The 19153-nt window shown below is 51.8% G+C and overlaps 1 protein-coding gene across 7 annotated transcripts in view; it reads right to left on the bottom strand.

Moving 5' to 3' along the window:
* WDR86 (WD repeat domain 86) overlaps positions 1 to 4546 on the bottom strand; it is a 91348-nt gene extending 86802 nt beyond the window's left edge. For 6 of the 7 annotated variants that reach the window (XR_009565236.1, XM_060305112.1, XM_060305113.2 and 3 more), the window contains exons 1-2: positions 4217 to 4546; positions 3270 to 3558 (exon numbers count right to left, since the gene is read on the bottom strand). Coding sequence is in view for 6 of the 7 variants with exons in the window: in XM_060305112.1 (XP_060161095.1) it covers positions 3270 to 3432 (163 nt within the window). In the remaining variant the exon portion in view is untranslated. Of the gene's footprint in view, positions 1 to 3269; positions 3559 to 3760; positions 3922 to 4216 lie in introns of those variants that run through there. The other variant, XM_070046285.1, reaches the window with a different exon arrangement.
* Positions 4547 to 19153: the final 14607 nt, after the last annotated feature.

The following is a 19153-nucleotide window of genomic DNA, read 5'->3' as shown; positions in this document are numbered from 1 at the left end:
AGACACACACACACACACACAATGGAATACTACTCAGCCATCAAAAAGAATGAAATAATGCCATTGGCAGCAACATGGATGGACCTAGAGATTATCATACTAAGCGAAGTCAGAAAGAGAAAGACAAATACCATATGATATCACTTATAGGTGGAATCTCAAATACAATGCAAATCAACATATCTACAAAACAAAAACAGACTCACAGACATAGAGAACAGACTTGTGGTTGCCAGGGGTGGGGAGGGAAGGAATGGGAGCTTGGGATTCGCAGAGGCAAACTATTATATATAGAATGGATAAACAACAAGGTCCTACTGTATAGCACAGGGAACTATACTCAATATTCTGTGACAAACCCTAATGGAAAAGAATATATATAAATATATATGTATAACTGAGCCACTTTGCCGTACAGAAGAAATTAACACAACATTGTAAGTCAACTATACTTCAATAAAATTTTAAAAATAAATAAATAAACTGCTGTCAATTGTTATTTTATTTTATTTTTTTTTTGGCCGTGCCACGCAGCTTGTCTTAGTTCCCCAACCGGGGACTGAACCCAGACCCTCAGCAGTGAAAGCGCAGAGTCCTAACCACTGGACTGCCAGGGAAGTCCCTAAACTGCTGTCAATTCTATCCACCTCACAGTTGCAAGGGTTAATAACATAAGAAATATGTACTTAGAAGGGTATTTATAAAATACAGGGCACTAAAATGTCAAGACATTTTTATTAATATTTCACTCATACAAAAAAATCCTATGGACTTCCCTGGTGGCGCAGTGGTTAAGAATCCACCTGCCAATGCAGGGGACACGAGTTTGATCCCCGGTCCGGGAAGATCCCACACGCCACAGAGCAACTAAGCCCGTGTGCCACAACTACTCAACCCATGCGCCACAGCTACTGAAGCCTGCGCGCCTAGAGCCTGAGCTCTGCAACAAGAGAAGCCACTGCAATGAGAAGCCCGCGCACCGCAATGAAGAGTAGCCCCTGCTCGCCGCAACTAGAGAAATCCCGCGTGCAGCAACAAAGGCCCAATGCAGCCAAAAAAAAAAAATCCCACAGAGGAGCAGTTGGCAGATCCTTGCTTACCATGGGGGCCACACAAAGATTATCACACACCCAAAATGACTCTCTCACAAGTCTATTAGTGCAATTTCAGGATAAGCAAAGGTTACTTTTGTCCCCTCTGTCCTTGACAATTCTTAAAGTGCAAACCCTTATAAAAGAAACAACCCTGTCAGCAGTTTTTCCGTTTGATAGCGTTTTCCCATGGAGTGGGAAGGCCTCCAACTAGGGCAACAGAGGGTCCAGCGTGGCCTTGCTAGGAAGCAGGTTCTGGTGTCCTGCGGGGACGAGCCGCTGTGAGGGTCACTAAAGTGGGTGTGAAGGGGACTTGCCAGGCACAGAGCCGGGTGAGGATGGCAGGGCAGGGCTGGGCAGGACTGTGGGCCCTGGGGGCGGAGCTGGGTGTCCACGAGGCCAGAACCACCCTGGAAAGGACTGGAGCTTCCTGAGGCAGAAACTGGCCTACAAACGGGGCTCCCACGAGGGGTCCCAGGCCCAGGGCTCCCCGGGCCAGCCGATCAGCAGAGTCACCTCACAGCTTGTTAGAAATGCCAATTCTGGAGTCCTACCCCCAAAGGCTCAGTGAAACCCAGACCTAGGAACCTGCATGTCTGAAAGCCCTCCAGACACTCTTCTCATGTTTGGAAAGCAATACACACTGGATTTAAATTTTCTAACAGATCTGTGCCTTGGCAGTGTGTGTGACTATCTGTGCATGGTGGCCAACTCCCCATTACCTACACCAGCTCCCAAGCAGCAGGCAGTCCAAGATGCATCCCTACTGAGTTTTGATGTAAAGCCAACAGGGTGCGACTTCTCTAGCGGTTCGGTGGTTAAGATCTGCCTGACAAAGTAGGGGACACGGGTCGAGCCCTGGTCTGGGAAGATCCCACATGACGGGGAGCAACTAAGCCCGCGCGCCACAACTACTGAAGCCTGCACACCCGTGCTCCGCAACAAGAGAAGCCATCGCCATGAGAAGCCCGTGCACCGCAACGAAGAGTAGTGCCCGCTCGCCGCAACTAGAGAAAGCCCGCACACAGCAGTGAAGACCCAACGCAGCCAAAAAATAAATAAATAAAAAATAAAACCAACAGGGTGGGACTTCCCTAGCGGTCCAGTGGTTAAGACTCTGCGCTTCCACTGCAGGGGTCACAGGTTTGCTCCTCGGTCAGGGGGAACTAAGATCCCACGAGCCTCATGGCCCAGCCAAAGATAAATAAATAAATAAATGAAATGAAATGAAAAAAAGAAACCCAGCAGGGTCAGGATCCGCCAATACGGAAGCTAATTTACTCCCTGGGCCTAGATGAGCCAGGAGGCCTGGGGCAGGCCACCCAGGATTTGCTGATTATGGTGGAAAAACCAACAGTGAAAAATAACTGTGCACACAGTGCAGGCAGCCTGGTGCTTCCACAAGGGGCTGTAGGAGCCACTCAGACAACAGAGGGACCTCACACTCCTGTGCTGCAGGCATGTGACAGGGACCCGAGGTAAGAAAAACGTCCACCTCCCCTTGAGTAAGCCACAAATATAAATCGGTGTGGGTAGACTGGTAGGGCTCTTTCGTAAAACAATATTTACGCCTATGTGTACCTCCTGCTATTTCATGGACTTTCCAAACATGCCAAATTGCAGGTGAAATGAGGCAGTGAGAGAGCAGGGCAGGGGGGTCGATTGAGGGAGGGGGTTTTCGACTCTGCCCCACCATGGGCTGTGTAAACCGCTGGCGAACTACCTAACTCCGTGCCTCAGTTTCCCTGCCTGCACGAGTGGTGGGAAAACAGTACCACACCATGCGGAGTGCACTCCGCAGTGCCCAGGCCGATTAACAAGCCCCCGTTGTGACTACAAAGGCCCCGAGAGAGGAAATGTTCAGCCAGAGATCACAAGGCCAGTGAGAGACGAGGGAAGCTGAAAGGGGCAGAGCTGCGATTTCTTTTTGTTAAAACTGCCGTGATGGAAGGGATTTCACCCAGCGGTTGACAGGTGATCTGCGCCCTCGCAGCCTCGCCCCTCGGCTCATTGGCCCGTATCGCAGCCCCCTCTGCACTCCCACCCCACCCAGCGCGATGGGCGCGGGCTGGACTTGGGGGAAGGGGTCTGCGGACAAAAGCGCCCAGGTCTGAGGCAGGCGAGCGGCAGAGAGGAGGACAGAGAGAGAGGTCGCAGGACGCGGCCAAGCGGGTCTACCTTGCAGGAGGGCGCAGCACTGGCCGTCCGCGGTGCTCCAGAGTCGGGCCGTGCCGTCCTCGCTGCCCGTCAGCAGGCGCTGCCCGTCGGGGCTCAGGCTGAGCCAGTTGATGCCCCCGCGGTGGTCCGCGCAGACCCTCAGGGCAGACCCTCCGCCCCCCATCCCGCCGGTCGGGCGGCGGACTTAGGAGGAGGCTGCGCCCCGCTAGGGAGGGGCGCCCGGGTATCCTCGCCGCGGCTCCCTGTGGCTGCGTCCCGCGGCCATCGCGGGGCCCCCGGCCCCCGGCTCCTGCGGAAGCACGCGGCGCGGGTGAAGCGCCGGACGCTCGCTCCCGAGCGCCCACCCGGCCTCCCGGCCCGCGGAGGCGGCGGGGGCTGCGCTGCGCTGGGCGGCCCACTCGGGACTCCCGGTCCCCGGGTGCAGCAGTCGCAGCCCCACCGGCGCGGAACGCCTCCCTTGCCCGCGCCCCCAGGGAAGACCCGCACCCCACCTGAGCAGAGGCGTCCCGGGGCGCGCGGGAAAGCCCGGACCTCTTCTCGGGGCGCCGGGGACGGGGAGAACACGGGAAGCGGAGCGCCCCGCGTACGCTCCCCGGCCCGCTCCGCGCGCTCCGGGCGGCCGAGGCGAACAATACAGTTCAGCCTGGCTCCTCCTCAGAGACCACCCCTCAACCTGTCCCTCCCACTTTCCTGGCCTGCGCCCCCGCCCCCGCCCTCGCCCCCGCCCCCGCCCTCGCCCTCTCGGGACAGACCTCAGCCCGCGGTCCCCGCGCCCGCCCCTGGGACGCTGCGGACCGCTCGGCGTGCGACGGTTCCGGCTGCCCGGCCTGCGCCTCTGGGCTCCCGCCCCCTGCCACCCCCGCCAGGACCAAAGGCCGGACGAGGAGGAGGAGAAGGAGGTGGACTGCAGGGTCTGGGTTGGGGAGACGCTCACGCCGGGAACTCACCCGGGCCCGCGGCTGCGCGCCACCACCAGGCAAGTCAGCTCCTTCCAGGCTCCCAGTCCTAAGGACCCTTGCCAGAGGGGCTCTCGGGGGACTTGGAGTCGGCCCTGCTTGTTGGAGAGCGCCCTTAGTCCGCCCTCGCTGGGGAATCACGTGCACACCCCGAATCCTAAATAAATCCCGCAAGAGGAGGGGGAGCTCCCCCTCCCCACCCCCCCCGCGCTCCCAGGCTCGGCGCGCATCTCTGACTGTCCACCGAGATCTCTGCAGGAATCCGACGCCCCGGGCAGCGAGACCTCCTGGAGCGCGGGTCTGCGTGTTCCCATCAGGCAGTTCCGGTGCCGGCTCGGCGGCCAGGGGTGGGGGTGGGGGTGGGGGTGGGGGCGGGGGCGGGGGGAGCGGGGTGACCCCCCTACTCGGCTCCTCCAGGTCCTAAAGGTAGCAGGATTTCCCCGAACACTCCAGGGCTCTTTAGAGAAGCTAGCCAGGCGATCTCAGATCGGATTTGTATCTGTGTGTTTTGGGGGGCGGGGAGCAGGGTGGCTTTGGAAAGCTAGCCCTCATCACGACGACCGGACCTTCTAATGGTTGACCATGTCCAGACTCCGAAAGAAAAGCCCATAATGGGGTCCCATGGGGCATTGGGCCATTTATTCTCCAAGTGGTCAAAACTAAAGAAACACATTCTTTGTTTCCCCAAATTTGTGAATCACCTTGCAGCTCTGCTTAAGGAGTGGGAACTTAACTTCGTAGGCGATGGGGGCCACTGAAGAGTTTGGGGGGGCGGGGGGGGTTAGACGTTTGGAGACGTTTGGAAAAAGACTGGTGGAGGTGGGTTGAAAGGAGGCAGGAGGGGGCTGCTGGGATCCAGCAGGAGAGAGGAAGGCAGAAAGGGCAGGGATATTCCAGAGGTGGACTCTTCAGAAGCTAGATGCCTGCTGGGAGGAGGGAGGGACTCTGGGAGTCCCCACTGTGCCGAGAGACTGGGTAGATGGTGGCTGATGACACCCGTTCAGAGGATGCTTCTCCAGGCTGATCATGAGTTCATTTCAGGACCTGTGTACTTAAAGGGGCCATTGCAACGTCCAGATGTGAAGACTGATGGGCATCTGGCCGTACAGGTATGGCTTACAGCTGAGGCCAGGCAGAGAGGGTGGGAGTCATGAACATGCCTGGGAGCTGCAGCCCTTGGTGAAGGTGAAGTGAAGAGTGAGAAGACATAGGAAGAGTTTACACAGAGAGGAGCTGATACCCAGACCAGGGTTCTTGGCCTTCCCCAGGCAATAGAAATTGACCAGAGGCCAGACAAGAAATTCAGGCAAGGCTTTATTGGGGCCCCTGCTGCAGCAGGGGGGAGGGAGAACACACAACAGGGTCCCTTGCTCTCTGGCTCCCTGTGTGTGGGGGTGAGCTTGTTCCTTAAATGGGGTGAGGGTAGGGGTCTGGGGGTCAGGCTGGAGGGGTGGCATAGGTGTTTTACCCACCCTTCTGGTGGCGTTGTGTGCAGGGGGCATGCAGAGTACCCTGCTTTTGCTCCTGACTCCCATCTTCTGCTCCGGGCTCTTCAAAAGTGGCAGTCTGTGGGGTTTTTTGGTCTTTTCTAGCTGTTTGCCCCAACTGCTCATGCATGCAGTTTTTTTTGCTTTTTTTGTTTTTTTGCGGTACGCGGGCCTCTCACTGTTGTGGCCTCTCCCGTTGCGGAGCACTGGCTCCGGGCGCACAGGCTCAGCGACCATGGCTCACGGGCCCAGCCGCTCTGCGGCATGTGGGATCTTCCCGGACCGGGGCACAAACCCGTGTCCCCTGCATCGGCAGGCGGACTCTCAACCACTGCGCCACCAGGGAAGCCCTCGCTGGGTCTTAGTTGCGGCAGGCGTGCTCCTTAGTTGTGGCATGCAAACTCGTAGTTGCGGCCTGCATGTGGGATCCAGTTCCCTGACCAGGGATCGAACCTGGGCCCCGCGTTGGGAGCGCAGAGTCTTAACCACTGGGCCACCAGGGAAGTCCCAGGTACTGGGTTTTGATTTGGGGTGATGAAAAAAGTATGACTAGATAGTGGTGATAGTTGCACAACACTGTGAATGTACATAATGTCACTGAAGTGTACAATTTAAAGTGGTTACAATGATAAATTTTGTTATGTGTATTTTACCACACACAAACACAAAATATATTGTATTATTGGAAGAAAAAAGAGGGCTTTGTGAAACCTCAGTATTATTACTATTATAATTAATGCTTGGAAGACGATTATCAGAGAATTAAAATTATTTGGGGAATAATACATGGCCATATACCCTTAGCACCCTGTATATACACGTCCCACACTATGAGTGTTGCCAGGGTCCAGAGAAGGATGGGACCAGCATTAGATATTAGAGAGTCCCCTAGTCTCTGAGCAAGGGTCCTGAACCAGAATGCGCTGGACCGCTGGGCTCAGGTCTCCCCACTCCCCACCCCCCTCATTCCCAGGATGACATGCTCTCAATCTGGTCCAAGGAGTCACTGTCCATTCTAAAAAGAGTCAAGTTTTAAAAACAAGAAGGCTTCAAAAACCAAATCTCCCTCTCATGACAAGAAAATCTCTTTGACTGGCCACTGTTTCACTGCTGGCCCCCAAAGTCAGGAGTCAGGCTGTCTGGACAAGAGAGTTGCCACTCAGGGACTGGCCCAGAGGAAGGTTCACAGACTCAACACGCACATGGCTCTCCAAGCTCACCCCACATCCGGCACTGGAACGTCTGGGCCTTTCCTGGGTGTCTGACCAGGGCAGTGTTAGTAAAGACATGGCTATTCTGTAGTATTAAAGCCAGCTGGTAAACATCCCATCCCTCCAAATTTCATTTTATCTCCCCCACAGACTCTTCCTGGCAGCTTTGGAGAAATATCAGAGGCTAACTAGACAAAGAAAGGCAGTTTTTCAACAGCTTTCAGAATTCACCAGCTTTGACTTCAAGTCTGGCTAATGTGAAGTAATAGGGATTGGATTTACCCTCCTGCTTCCTACCTGAAACAACCAAAAACCAGACACATAAAATATGTGAAATGGTTTTTAAGACACTGGGCATCTGGCAACAAAGGACAGCAGTTCCTGAGAGACAGGGACAAATGAGGTGAGTCCTATGAGAGGCCAACTTACTGCCCTGAGAAAATTTCCAGACCTCAGAGCAGGAAGGGGGAGCCTGGATGGAGCCCAGTGGACTCCCTGAGTTTCAGAAACAGCTGAACAACCAGGACAAACAAAGTGCCTAGAGTTGGTTGGATAAAGTACCAGAGAGCGGAGACCCCTGGAGACCTATGGAAGGTCCCTCTCCAGTATGCAGCTGGAGACAGATTAACCCGTGCACAGGAGGAAACTACCCAAGGTGGGAAAAGGATTACTGCCCAACCCCACACAGGGTCGAGAGTAGTGCACCAAGGACATGAAAACAGTTATTGTAACTGTATTCCATGTGTTCAAAAGGTGATGTAGAATCAGGGAGTCCCAACAGAACTTCTAGAGATGAAACCAATGTCTGATATTAAACAACAGCAACACTGGATGGAATTAACAGCAGATGAGGCATTTCAGAATAAAATATTAGTAAACTTGAAGACATAGCAGTAGAAACTATCCAAAACGAAAAGCAGAGAAAAAAAGAATTTTAAAAACGGAAAAAGTATCAGTAAGCTGTGGGACAACTTCACGCAGCCTAATATGTGAGTAATTGGAGTCCTTGAAGAAGTGGGGAGAAAGGAGGGAACAGAAAAAAATATTTGAAGAAATAAGGGCTGAAAGTTTCCAAATTTGATGAAAGTTATAAATTCACAGATCCAAGGAACTCTCCAAACCCCAAACATAAGAAACACAAAAGACACAGCTTCATCAAGAAGAATATATAATCTGATAGCCCTGTATCTATTTTTAAAACTGAATTTGTGGTTAAAACCTTTCCACAAACAAAACTTAAGACCCAGATGGCTTCACTGGGGAATTGTACCAAATATTTAAGGAAGAAATAAGACCAATTCTCTACAAATGCTTCTAGAAAATTGAAGAGAAGGGAATGCTTCTCAGTTCATTCTGTGAGGCAAGTATTACTCTGATATCAAAATCAAAGACATTATAAGAAATAAAATTATATGCCACTATCCATCATGAGCATAGATGCAAAAGTTCTAAACAAAAATTTAGCAATCAAATTCAACAATTATATAAAAAACATAAAACATCAAGACCAAGTGAGATTTACCCCAGGAATTCAAAGTTGGTTTAACATTAAAAAATCAATCAATGTGGGCTTCCCTGGTGGCTCAGTGGTTAAGAATCCACCTGCCAATGCAGGGGACACAGGTTCAATCCCTGGCCTGGGAAGATCCCACATGCCACGGAGCAACTAAGCCCATGTGCCACAACTACTGACCCTGTGCTCTAGAGCCTGCAAGCCACAGCTACTGAGCCCGCGTGCCACAACTACTGAAGCCCATGAACCTAGACCCCATGCTCCACAGCAAGAGAAGCCACTGCAATGAGAAGCCTGCATGCTGCAACGAAGAGTAGCCCCTGCTTGCCGAAACTAGAGAAAGCCTGTGCACAGCAACAAAGACCCAATGTGGCCAAAAATAAATAAATAAAATAAATAAATTTAGTTAAAAAAATCAGTCAATGTATGGCATAAGGATAGACATATAGATCAGTGGAATAGAATTGAGAGACCGGAAATAAATTTACACAAGTATGGTCAGTTCATTTTCAACAGGGTGCCAAGGCAATTCAATGAGAGAAAGCAATCTTTTTTAAAAATGGTGCTAGGACAACTGGATAGCCACATGCAAAAGAATGAATTTGGACCCCCTACCTCACACCATATACAAAAATTAACTCAAAATGGGCCAAAGACCTAAAATGTAAGAGCTAAAATTATAACACTCTTAGAAGAAAACATTAGTGTAAATTTTCATACCTTAGATTAGGGAATAATTTCTTAGATATGATGCATAAAGCAAACAATTTTTTTAATTGGATCAAAATTTAAAACTTTTGTGCTTCAGGGCTTCCCTGGTGGCACAGTGGTTGAGAGTCTGCCTGCCGATGCAGGGGACACGGGTTTGTGCCCCGGTCCGGGAAGATCCCACATGGCGTGGAGTGGCTGGGCCTGTGAGCCATGGCTGCTGAGCCTGTGTGTCTGGAGCCTGTGCTCTGAGACGGGAGAGGCCACAACAGTGAGAGGCCCACGTACTGCAAAAAAAAAAAAAAAAAAAAAGAATCTGCCTGCCAATGCAGGGGACATGGGTTCGAGCCCTGGTCCGGGAAGATCCCACACACCGCAGAGCAACTAAGCCCGTGCGCCACAACTACTGAGCCTGCGCTTTAGAGCCCACGAGCCACAACTACGGAGCCTGCGTGCCATAACTACTGAATCCTGCACGCCTAGAGCCCGTGCTCTGCAGCAAGAGAAGCCACCGCAATGAGAAGCCTGCGCACCTCAACGAAGAGTAGCCCCCACTTGCCGCAACTAGAGAAAGCCCGCATGCAGCAAGGAAAACCAAACGCAGCCAAAAAAAAACACGATTGTGCTTCAAAGTACGCTATCAAGAAAGTGAAAAATCAGTCTACAGAATGGGAGAAAATATTTGCAAATCATATCTCTGACAAGGCTTTGGTATTCAGAATGTATTTTGTAAAAATCTTACAACTCAACAATAAAAACACAAATAACCCAATTTAAAAATGAGGAGAGGATTTGAATAACATTTCTCCAAAGAAGAATACAAAATAACCAATGAACGCATGAAAAGATGCTCAACATAAACTAGTCATTAGAGAAATTCAAATTAAAACCACAATGAGATACCACTGCACCTATTAGAATGATTAAAATGAACAAGTCTGATCATTTCAAGAATTCTTGTTGGCAAGAGTACGAAACGACTGGAACTTTCATATACAGGCTCACCTCGTTCTATTGCACTTCCCAGATATTGCCTTTTACAAACTGAAGGTCTGTGGCAACCCTGTGTCAAGCAAGTCTGTCGGCACCATTTTTCCAACAGCATCTGTTCACTTTGTGCCTCTGTGTCACATTTTGGTAATTCTTGAAATATTTCAAACTTTTTATTGTTATTATATTTATTACACTGATCTGTGATCAGTGACCTTTGATGTTACTATGACTTGCTGAAGGCTCAGATGATGGTTAGCATTTTTTAGCAACAAAATATTTTAAAATTAAGGTATGTACCTTTTTTAGACATAATGCTATCGCACACAGTACACGACAATATAGTGTGAACATAACTTTTATATGCACCAGCAAACCCCAGAATTTGTGTGACTCACTTTATTGTTAGATTTACTTTATTGCAGTGATCTGGTTCAGAGCCCACATCTCCGAGGCGTGCCTGCACATCTGATGAGAATATAAAACAGTACAACCACTTCGGAAAACAGTTGGGCAATTTCCTAGAGAGTTAAACATACACCTACCATATGACTCATCCATTCCTCTTTAGCCAAGAGCGCGAAAGCATCTGTCCATGTGAAGACTTGCACTTGAATTTTCATAGCAGCTTTATTTCCAATAGTCAAAACTGGAAACACCCCCAGATGTCAAGGCAAGAGTTTAGCTGAGCTAATGCTGCCTCAGCCTCCATTTTTTTGGCCGGGGGGCCTCCAGGGACCTTCCTGCTGTTCCAGGGGGCCCATCTCTCCTTCCCTCAGGGTCCTGGTCTGATCCCTTCTACCCTTTCCGGCCCCAGCCCACGGTCCCTCCCATTACTCAACAATTAAATATAGCACAATTATTCTTGAAGTGGAATTACTAGGCTTCCATTTGCTGTTAAGGGGGCCAAAGGAGCTCTTCCCCCTACATTCCAGATTTCAGCCTCAGAAGGAGAGAGATTTGAGACAGAGAGACTTTCCCAAGCATCCTGATTTTTCCCTGCGCAGGTGGCAGCCATCTTTGGTTTATGGTTTCAGACCGACTTTGCCAACTCCTTGCAAGTAATTACCTGAAACTAACCCATCATTCATACTCTTCACCAGCATCTTGCTTGCACCAGCTTACGAAGAGGTAAAACCAGGTCTCTGTATTCGCCGGCCAATGGGAAAGTGACGATTTACAAGGGTGGTAGAAACTTTCTGACATATTCCCCACCCCACCCCCAAACAGCACTAAACAAACAAAAATTCTGTGCTTTTGTAATCTTTATTTTATTCCACTATAATTGAGTGACAGTCCTAAGGCAGGCACAATTACACGTTGGGTAATAACTTTTGGCTTCCCTAACGACTTCTCAGGATAATTATCATCTTCCTGATTTTACTGATGAGGAAACTGAAGCCTCGAGAGGTTAAGCAAAGTCGCTCAGCTGGTGAGTGGAGATTGCATATCTGTTATCGCCAAGTCTAAGGGCGTGTCCACCAAATGACAGAGTCAGTGGCTCGGAAGGAGCAGGCCCACCCTCTGTGCTAACACATAGAAGGCTGGTGGTCCTGCCTTTCGCTCCAGTCCCGCTGAATTTTCCTAGAGAGATCTTGGGCACAGATCTGGCAAGAGTGCCTTTCCCCGAATATTCAGATGTGGGTGATATCCTAAGAGCATTTCTCTGAGGATGAGATGAGCAAGGCGACAGTCAGTTTCCGGGCGGACACACTTGCCGTCAGAGACCTCAGAGCTTCTGCATGTGGGCCCCCGTGCTCTGCATCTGACACACTGTGGCAGCCTGGTCAGAGTGTGTGTGTGTGTCTGCATGTGCGTTTGTGTGTGCGTGTGTGTGTTGCATGTCTGCATGTGTGTTTGTGTGTGCGTGTGTGTGTGTCTGCATGTGTGTTTGTGTGTGGCTCGGAGGGAACGTCAGGGAGCTTGCTGTAGCAACATCTGTTTTCACTCATTCCGGAAGATTTCTAGCTTCCCTCAAAACCATGCATTTGCTTGCTCTCTGTGTGGATTCTGAAGCCAAGTGTAATTCGTACCGGGGTTGCTAATCCTACAAAGGGTATTTACATGAGTTTCGGGTTCTTTCGAGTGGAGACCAGGGCCAGCTCACCCCTAACTCCACACCTGCCTGTATTTTGCTGGGAGCAGAAAGGGTGGTCGACCAGGGGTGTCAGTCAGCATTCTTTGGCTGAAACGAAAGAAACTGGGTTTGGGGAGTTTAAGCAAGAAAGGGGGATTTGTTGGAAGGATAGTGAGTGAAGGAGAGATGAACACCCAGATTAAAGAAGGTCAAGAACTCGGGAAAAGCCAACGTCTCGGCAGCCAGAACTTGAGGAATGCATCTCTGGGATGTGGCTGTGAGTTTACTTGGCCCCAGCCCTCCTCTCTCCTGGGGTGATTTGGTACCAGATTTCATTTCCAAGGAGAGAGAATTAATTGCCCTACCTCGAGTTTCATCTGTTTGGGGGCAGGACCCTGTGACTGCTGCCTCAGCAGAATCACGGCAGCTGTAGTAGGTCCAAGTTGCTCCCTGCCGGCGACCCTCTGGCAGGACCCTGTGACTGCTGCCCACTGCTCATACACAAACACCCTTCTCTCCATGGTCGCTGATGAAAAAGGCCCCTGCCTCCCAGGGACCGCCCTGTGGGAACCTCAACGCATCGCCCCACTCCCAACGGATGACAGTCCAAAGAGCCCCCGCCCACCCGGCTTCCCATGCCCCTAAGTGCTGTGATAGGGTGGCTGGTCTCTGAGTCCAAGAGCATGAGGCATGTTCACTCGCATCGAGATAGTCTTTTTTTTTTTTTTAACTTTTTATTTTATATTGGAGTAGAGCCGATTACCAATGTTGTGATAGTTTCCGGTGCACAGCAAAGGGACTCGGCCATCCATACACATGTATCCATTCTCCCCTCCCATCCAGGCTGCCACATAACGTTGAGCAGAGTTCCCTGTGCTACACAGTAGGTCCTTGTTGGTTATCCATTTTAAATATAGCCGTGTGTACGTGTCAATCCCAAACTCCCTAACTATCCCTTCCCTCCACCTTTCCCCCCGGAAACCATAAGGTCGTTCTCTCAGTCTGTCACTCTGTTTTGAGATACTGTCTTATCTTCTATAACCTATGGACTAAATGATAAATCAGATACCAAAACCCTACACTACTTAACAAAGAGAAGAATATTTTTAAGATGTGCGTGTCTGGGTCTGAAATCTAGGAAAACCTCTGCTGTGGTTGATGGCAGGAGTTAGGTACGGGCTCTGGAGTCAGCCGGCTGGAGCTCTTTGCTGCTTTTGCCACTTCTGGTGCAGCTCTGGACAAGTTACTGCTACCCTGTTAAGTCTACTTCTTTAGTTGTAAAAGAGACAAGAGCCACACACCCACCTCGTTATAAGTAAAAAATAGTTTAGCACAGTGTTTTGGGCATAGTAGTTGCTCAATAAATGTTCGCTGTGTTGTCGTTACTAGTATTTACTGATAACCAAGTATGGCCAGGCCCTGCTTCAACAGCCCGATTAGATTCGCTTAGAATTTGCTGAATGTTCCTATGTAAACAAGTGATGTTAAAATCTTCTCCCCCACAGAAAGTTTACTTTGGCATGATGCCACTGGCCTACCCCTATGGGATGTGATTAGCAAAAAAATCCTAAGAAACTTGTTCTTTTCTTTGCGGGAGGGATCTGCTGAGGACGCAGCTTGTGATGATCAGCATGGGTCCTGAGGACCCAGGGAAGAAATTCATTTCTGGCCGGAGTCCCAGGAATCTCTGTGCTTCTCTGGGGAAATGGGTTTATCTCTTGGACTCGGCCTCATGGAATCGATCTTGTTTCCCTGATTGCTTTGGCCCAGTCCGGGGTCCCTCTCCAGCAAAGAATCTGGAGTTTGCTTGCTACATAGAGCATTGTGGAAGCTAACCTTACCATGGCCTCACCTTTTTTCTTCTTTTTCAAAAGTCCAATGATTCCGTCATATATCTTTTCCATCTGATTTGTTGAGGAAGGTGGACACTCTCCTGGCCCCGGCAGCCAGCCCCCACGTGGTGTCGTGGCGCTTGAGCCCCACGCCTCTCTGTGTGAAGGGCCCTGCCGTCTCAGAGGCTCCTCTCTGGCAGGCCCCAGGAAAGGATTTCCACCAGCCGCCCTGTTTGGGGGCACCCCATTCCTGCTGGCTTCTCTGTCCACGTGATCCAGGAGCCCCGGGGCCCAGGGTGGCCTGGGCCCAGCTGTGAAGTGGACATGCTGCCCTGCTCCCCAGGCCAGGCACTCAGGGGCAGCCTCCCCAGTCCTCGATGGGAAAGGGACCCAGGAGACAACCTTTTCAGTCCCAGTGCTGGGGTCTCTGCCCTGTTTGTTGTGGACTCTGGGGTCAGTGGAGAGATGGGGTGGCTTTGTCTTCCTGTCCACTCCCCAGACTTTGGTCCCCAAGTCAGGCAGCCTGCAGCATCACAAGTGCCCTCCCCCTCCTGCTGAAGTGGGACCCTGCCACACGACTGATAGCTCACCTGGCCCCCGCCCCCCAGCCAGGGTGCATAGTCCTGGGGGCTGCATGGCCAGGAGCGGGGTTCTCACCTCTGACCGCTCAACCTGCCCCCACCACATACCCTGACCGAGGGGCTGGTCTCAGCGTCCAGCGAGGCTGGCTCCAAACCCCCAGGCCCGTCCAGGGCAGCCGCCGCCCAGCCCCCTCCCGGCAGAGCCATGCCAGGGCACAGTGTCCGCTGGACTCTTAGGGATGTTTTCAATCACTGATTCCAAAGAGGGGCTTAGCCTCCGGCAGCAGGGAAGCCAAGGGCCTATTTACAAAAGAGCTCATTTTACAGGCCCAGGCCTCACAGGCCCCAGTGCAAGGCACTCCCTCGGTGTCATCGGGCTCGCCCCGACATTCGTGTGGCTGGGCAGGGACTGGGGGTCAGGAGGTCAGGGCTCAGCCCAGGTCCTCATCCCGGCTCTCTGAGCCACCCTGTGGGAGGAACGACCCCTTGTGCACTTTCCATTCCCTCGGCAGCCATCGCACAGCACTGGATGGGGGGTAAGGGGTGCGAGTGAGAGATTCCCCAGGTACGGGCAGTTGTGGGCAGGTGGAACCCACGCTGTCCTCCAGAATCTGGGGAGGCTCTTCGACAGCCCTCAGCCCCCCAGCAACGAGAAGCCAGACTTTGTCTTTATTGTGGTGACATATACAGGACAGACGATTTACCATCCGAACCATTTTCCGGCGCACAGTTCATTAACCACCTTCCGTCCTTGGGCAACCATCACCACCATCATCTCCAGAACTTTCTCATCTTCCCAAACGGAAACTCTGGAGCTACATTTTTCTTTCTTTCTTTTTCTTTTTTTATTTTTTTTTGCGTTACTTGGGCCTCTCACTGTTGTGGCCTCTCCCGTTGCGGAGCACAGGCTCCGGACGCGCAGGCTCAGCGGCCATGGCTCACGTGCCCAGCTGCTCCGCGGCATGTGGGATCTTCCCGGACCGGGGCACGAACCCGTGTCCCCTGCATCGGCAGGCGGACTCTCAACCACTGCGCCACCAGGGAAGCCCTGGAGCTACATTTTTAAGGTCTCTCATTCAACAGGTTTTTATTGAAAATCCCTGTGGTTTCTTTCTTTTCCTTAAAATAAATAAATATATTTATTTATTTAATTTTGGCTGCATCGGGTCTTCGTTGCTGCACGCAGGCTTTCTCTAGTTGCGGCGAGCGGGGGCTACTCTTCATTGAGGTGTGCGGGCTTCACATTGTGTTCTCATTGTGGTGGCTTCTCTTGTTGCAGAGCACGGGCTCTAGGCGTGCGGGCTCAGTAGTTGTGGCTCGCAGGCTCTAGAGCACAGGCTCAGTAGTTGCGGCACACAGGCTTAGTTGCTCTGCGGCATGTGGGATCTTCCCGGACCAGGGCTCGAACCCGTGTCCCCTGCATTGCCAGGCGGACTCTCAACCACTGCACCACCAGCGAAGGCCATCCCTGTGGTTTCTTGAGGGAACACAGATCTGTAGGGCTCTGGAGGTGGAGACAGGAGGCCGTGTCAGGAAACATAGGGGGTCCTCAGGGGCGCAGGGGACCCCGGGCTCACGGGGGTGGGGGTGGGGCAGCGGCAGCGAGGTTGTGGGAACATCTGTGGGGTTTTCAAAGGAAATGTTTTTCCTGTGATTGGACGGGCCTGATAAACAGCGCATGCGCGTTCCTGGTCGGCAGGGGGCGCGGGCCGGGTGGAGGGGGCGTGGAGCGGTCGGTGGGTGGGAGGACTGATGGCTGAGGACACGAGGATGGCTCTGGGAGCGCCTCGGCTCTCCAAACCGCAGAGTTGAGACAGAAGTATGTGAAGCATGTGTGAGTCTCTTTCGAAGGCGCTGGCCCTCGGTCCACCGACCCCCTGGACAGACATCAGACAAATTACAAGTCTGCCCACAAGCACTTTGCTGGGAATCTTGTTTTTCTTCTTGAGACAAAACGCAGATTTGCTGACAGATTACGGAGCAGAGGGCTGGGGTGAGGGGGAGGTCACCTGGGAGCACAAGCCTATTGGTGAAGCACTAAATCACCAGTTAATGAGGTGCTGGGGAACTGAGTTTAGAGAAACCTCTGGAACGAGGGAAGGGCTGCGTGCGAGGCTGGCTCCTCCCCTGGCTACCGGGGACTGGACCAAGCTCCTCAGCCAGGGGGATTCTTCCTTAATTCCCTAGGAGGGGCTTATCTTCACTGTACAGCTTGGGAAACTTGAGGCACGGGGCAGTGACTTGTCCAAGGACACATCCTAGTGAGTAACAGAGAGAGGATCAGGGCGGAGACCCAGAGCTGGCCCTTAACGCTGCTCCCCCCACGTTCTGGGTGACGTCTAGTGCATCACTTACTACTGAGAGCCAGTATTCATACGGCACCTTCTCAGGGTTACTTGTTCGGCCTTTACAGCTGTATACAGTTGGAACAACAGACGTGATCACACTCATTTCACAGAGCAGGAGACTGAGGCCTGGAGAGACCATTTGGTTCATGTTATAGGCTGAAACGTGTCCCTCCCAAATTCGTATGTTGAAGTCCTAACCCTCAGAACCTCAGAATGTGACTGTATTAGGAGATACAGGGTCTTTCAAGAGGTGATTAAGTTAAAATGAGGTCGTTAGGTTGGACTCTAATCCAATATGACTGGTATCCTTACAAGAGAGATTACGACACAGACACGCACAGGGGAAAGGCCGTGTGAGGACACAGGGAGAAGACGGCCCCCTGCAAGCCAGGGAGAGAGGCCTCAGGAGAAACCACACTTGCCAGCACCTTCATCTTGGACTTCTGGCCTCCAGAACCGTGAGAGAAAACATTTCCATCATCTAAGCCCCGTGCTGACTGATACACTTTGCACCCAGTTCACACCAGGCCCCGCTTCTCCCCGTGATGCCTGCTGACCAGGGTAAGGACGTCTGGATTCCCTTCCTCATGGGCCATGGGGAGTTTGAATGAGGTGATGCAGGGGACTATGCTTTTGAGTATGTGATTGCTACTGGGTGGACTACTGTTATTTTAACTATTGTATCGATAAAATACACCTGTATATGCAAATGTGTGTGCAGCAGAGTGGCTGGGAGCAAAGGTATCAGCGAGACCTGGTTTGAATCCTGACTGTTGTGTGACCTTGGGCAAGTTGCTTAACCTGTCTGCGTCTAGCTGTCCTTCATAGTGGTGATAACAAGCATATCACCACCTTGGTGCTATTGCACAGTAAGTAAAATTACACAGGCTCCCCTAGTGCAGAGCCTGGCATCAAGTCAGAGCATAAAGGAAAAGCTCCATCATCAACATCAACAAGGGGGAGAGGGGTGTGAGATTCTGGAAGCCTGGGGCCAGCCAGACCCGCTGGCCCCTCCCCTCCCCACTAACCCCTCCCCTCCCAGGCCTGATGTGGAGCTCTGAGGGTCAGACAGTTGCAGGGAAGAGCAGCTGAGCAGGGACAAGGGCATGGCTGTGGGCAGGGCCTCCCACACGTGGGGACGAGTGTAGCTGAGGTCACACGGAAAGCGCCACATCCCCGAATGAACGGGCAGAGAAAGGGAAAACAGGAGCATGGTTTTCAACAAACCCTCTTCTTGACTCACACGAGGCGAGGTACTCCGGGCTCAGAGATCTGACTGGTTTGCCGTTAGTTTTGTGGTGGTTTCTTTCTTTTTTTTTCTGCTTGGTGCGTGGTGGTGGTTATGCTTCTATCATTTACACGATAAGCCAGTCCAAGTTAGATGCAAGTTTCAGAAGGATTCAAGTGATAAATGTGGAGAAAAGGAAAGCATGTAATAACTTGAATACAATTGGAAAGGGTTCCTAATAATAAAAAGAAAGAAAAGTCAAGAAAAATCAATAAATCATTTTCCTTAGCACTGAAAATGTGTATGTGTAAAGCATACACTAACAGATAAAGATAAATTGGGATAAGTATTGCAATATATGACAGATAAAGGCCTATTTTTACTCCAAACTACGGCTTTCCATCAGCTCTGTGGTGGTTTTCAGTTGTCGGTTGGGACGGTGAGCGCCGCTGCTCAGGATTCTGGCGGGCAGCCGTAGGCGGGGAGCGCGGAGTTACCTGGGCCACTCCCAGGATCCAGCAGGCCCTCTCTCACTGGGGACAGGAGGCTGGACACTGAAGTATGGGTGGGGACGCATCGGGGGCCTCTTATTCCCGGAAATCCCACTACCTCCCAGGCCAGGCTCCTTCCTCCCTCTCTCCTGGGGCTGTGACCCCATCAAACCCACCCCAGCAAGGTGGGCCCAGTGTCCTGCAGAGGGCCCGGGCCACAAAGAAGCGCCGTGGATTCACCCTCGGGATGGAGAGAGCCTGGGCCCTGGGTGGTGCAGCCCTGCGAGCTGCGGGTGAGCAGATGCTCTCTGCTCCCTTCAGCCCTGAAAGCTTCACCCCTTCAGCTTCCTCCTACCCCTCCATCCCCCCAGAGCCCACCTGTTCAGGAAGCAACTCCCCCTCGTCTTCCCCCAGTTTCTCTCTCCTTACAGGATACAAGGAGTGATGTGTCCCTGGGATCCA

This window comes from Globicephala melas, chromosome 9 (genome assembly GCF_963455315.2).
Source record: "Globicephala melas chromosome 9, mGloMel1.2, whole genome shotgun sequence".
Taxonomy (NCBI): domain Eukaryota; kingdom Metazoa; phylum Chordata; class Mammalia; order Artiodactyla; family Delphinidae; genus Globicephala; species Globicephala melas.
This window is presented reverse-complemented; position numbering and strand designations above follow the sequence as displayed.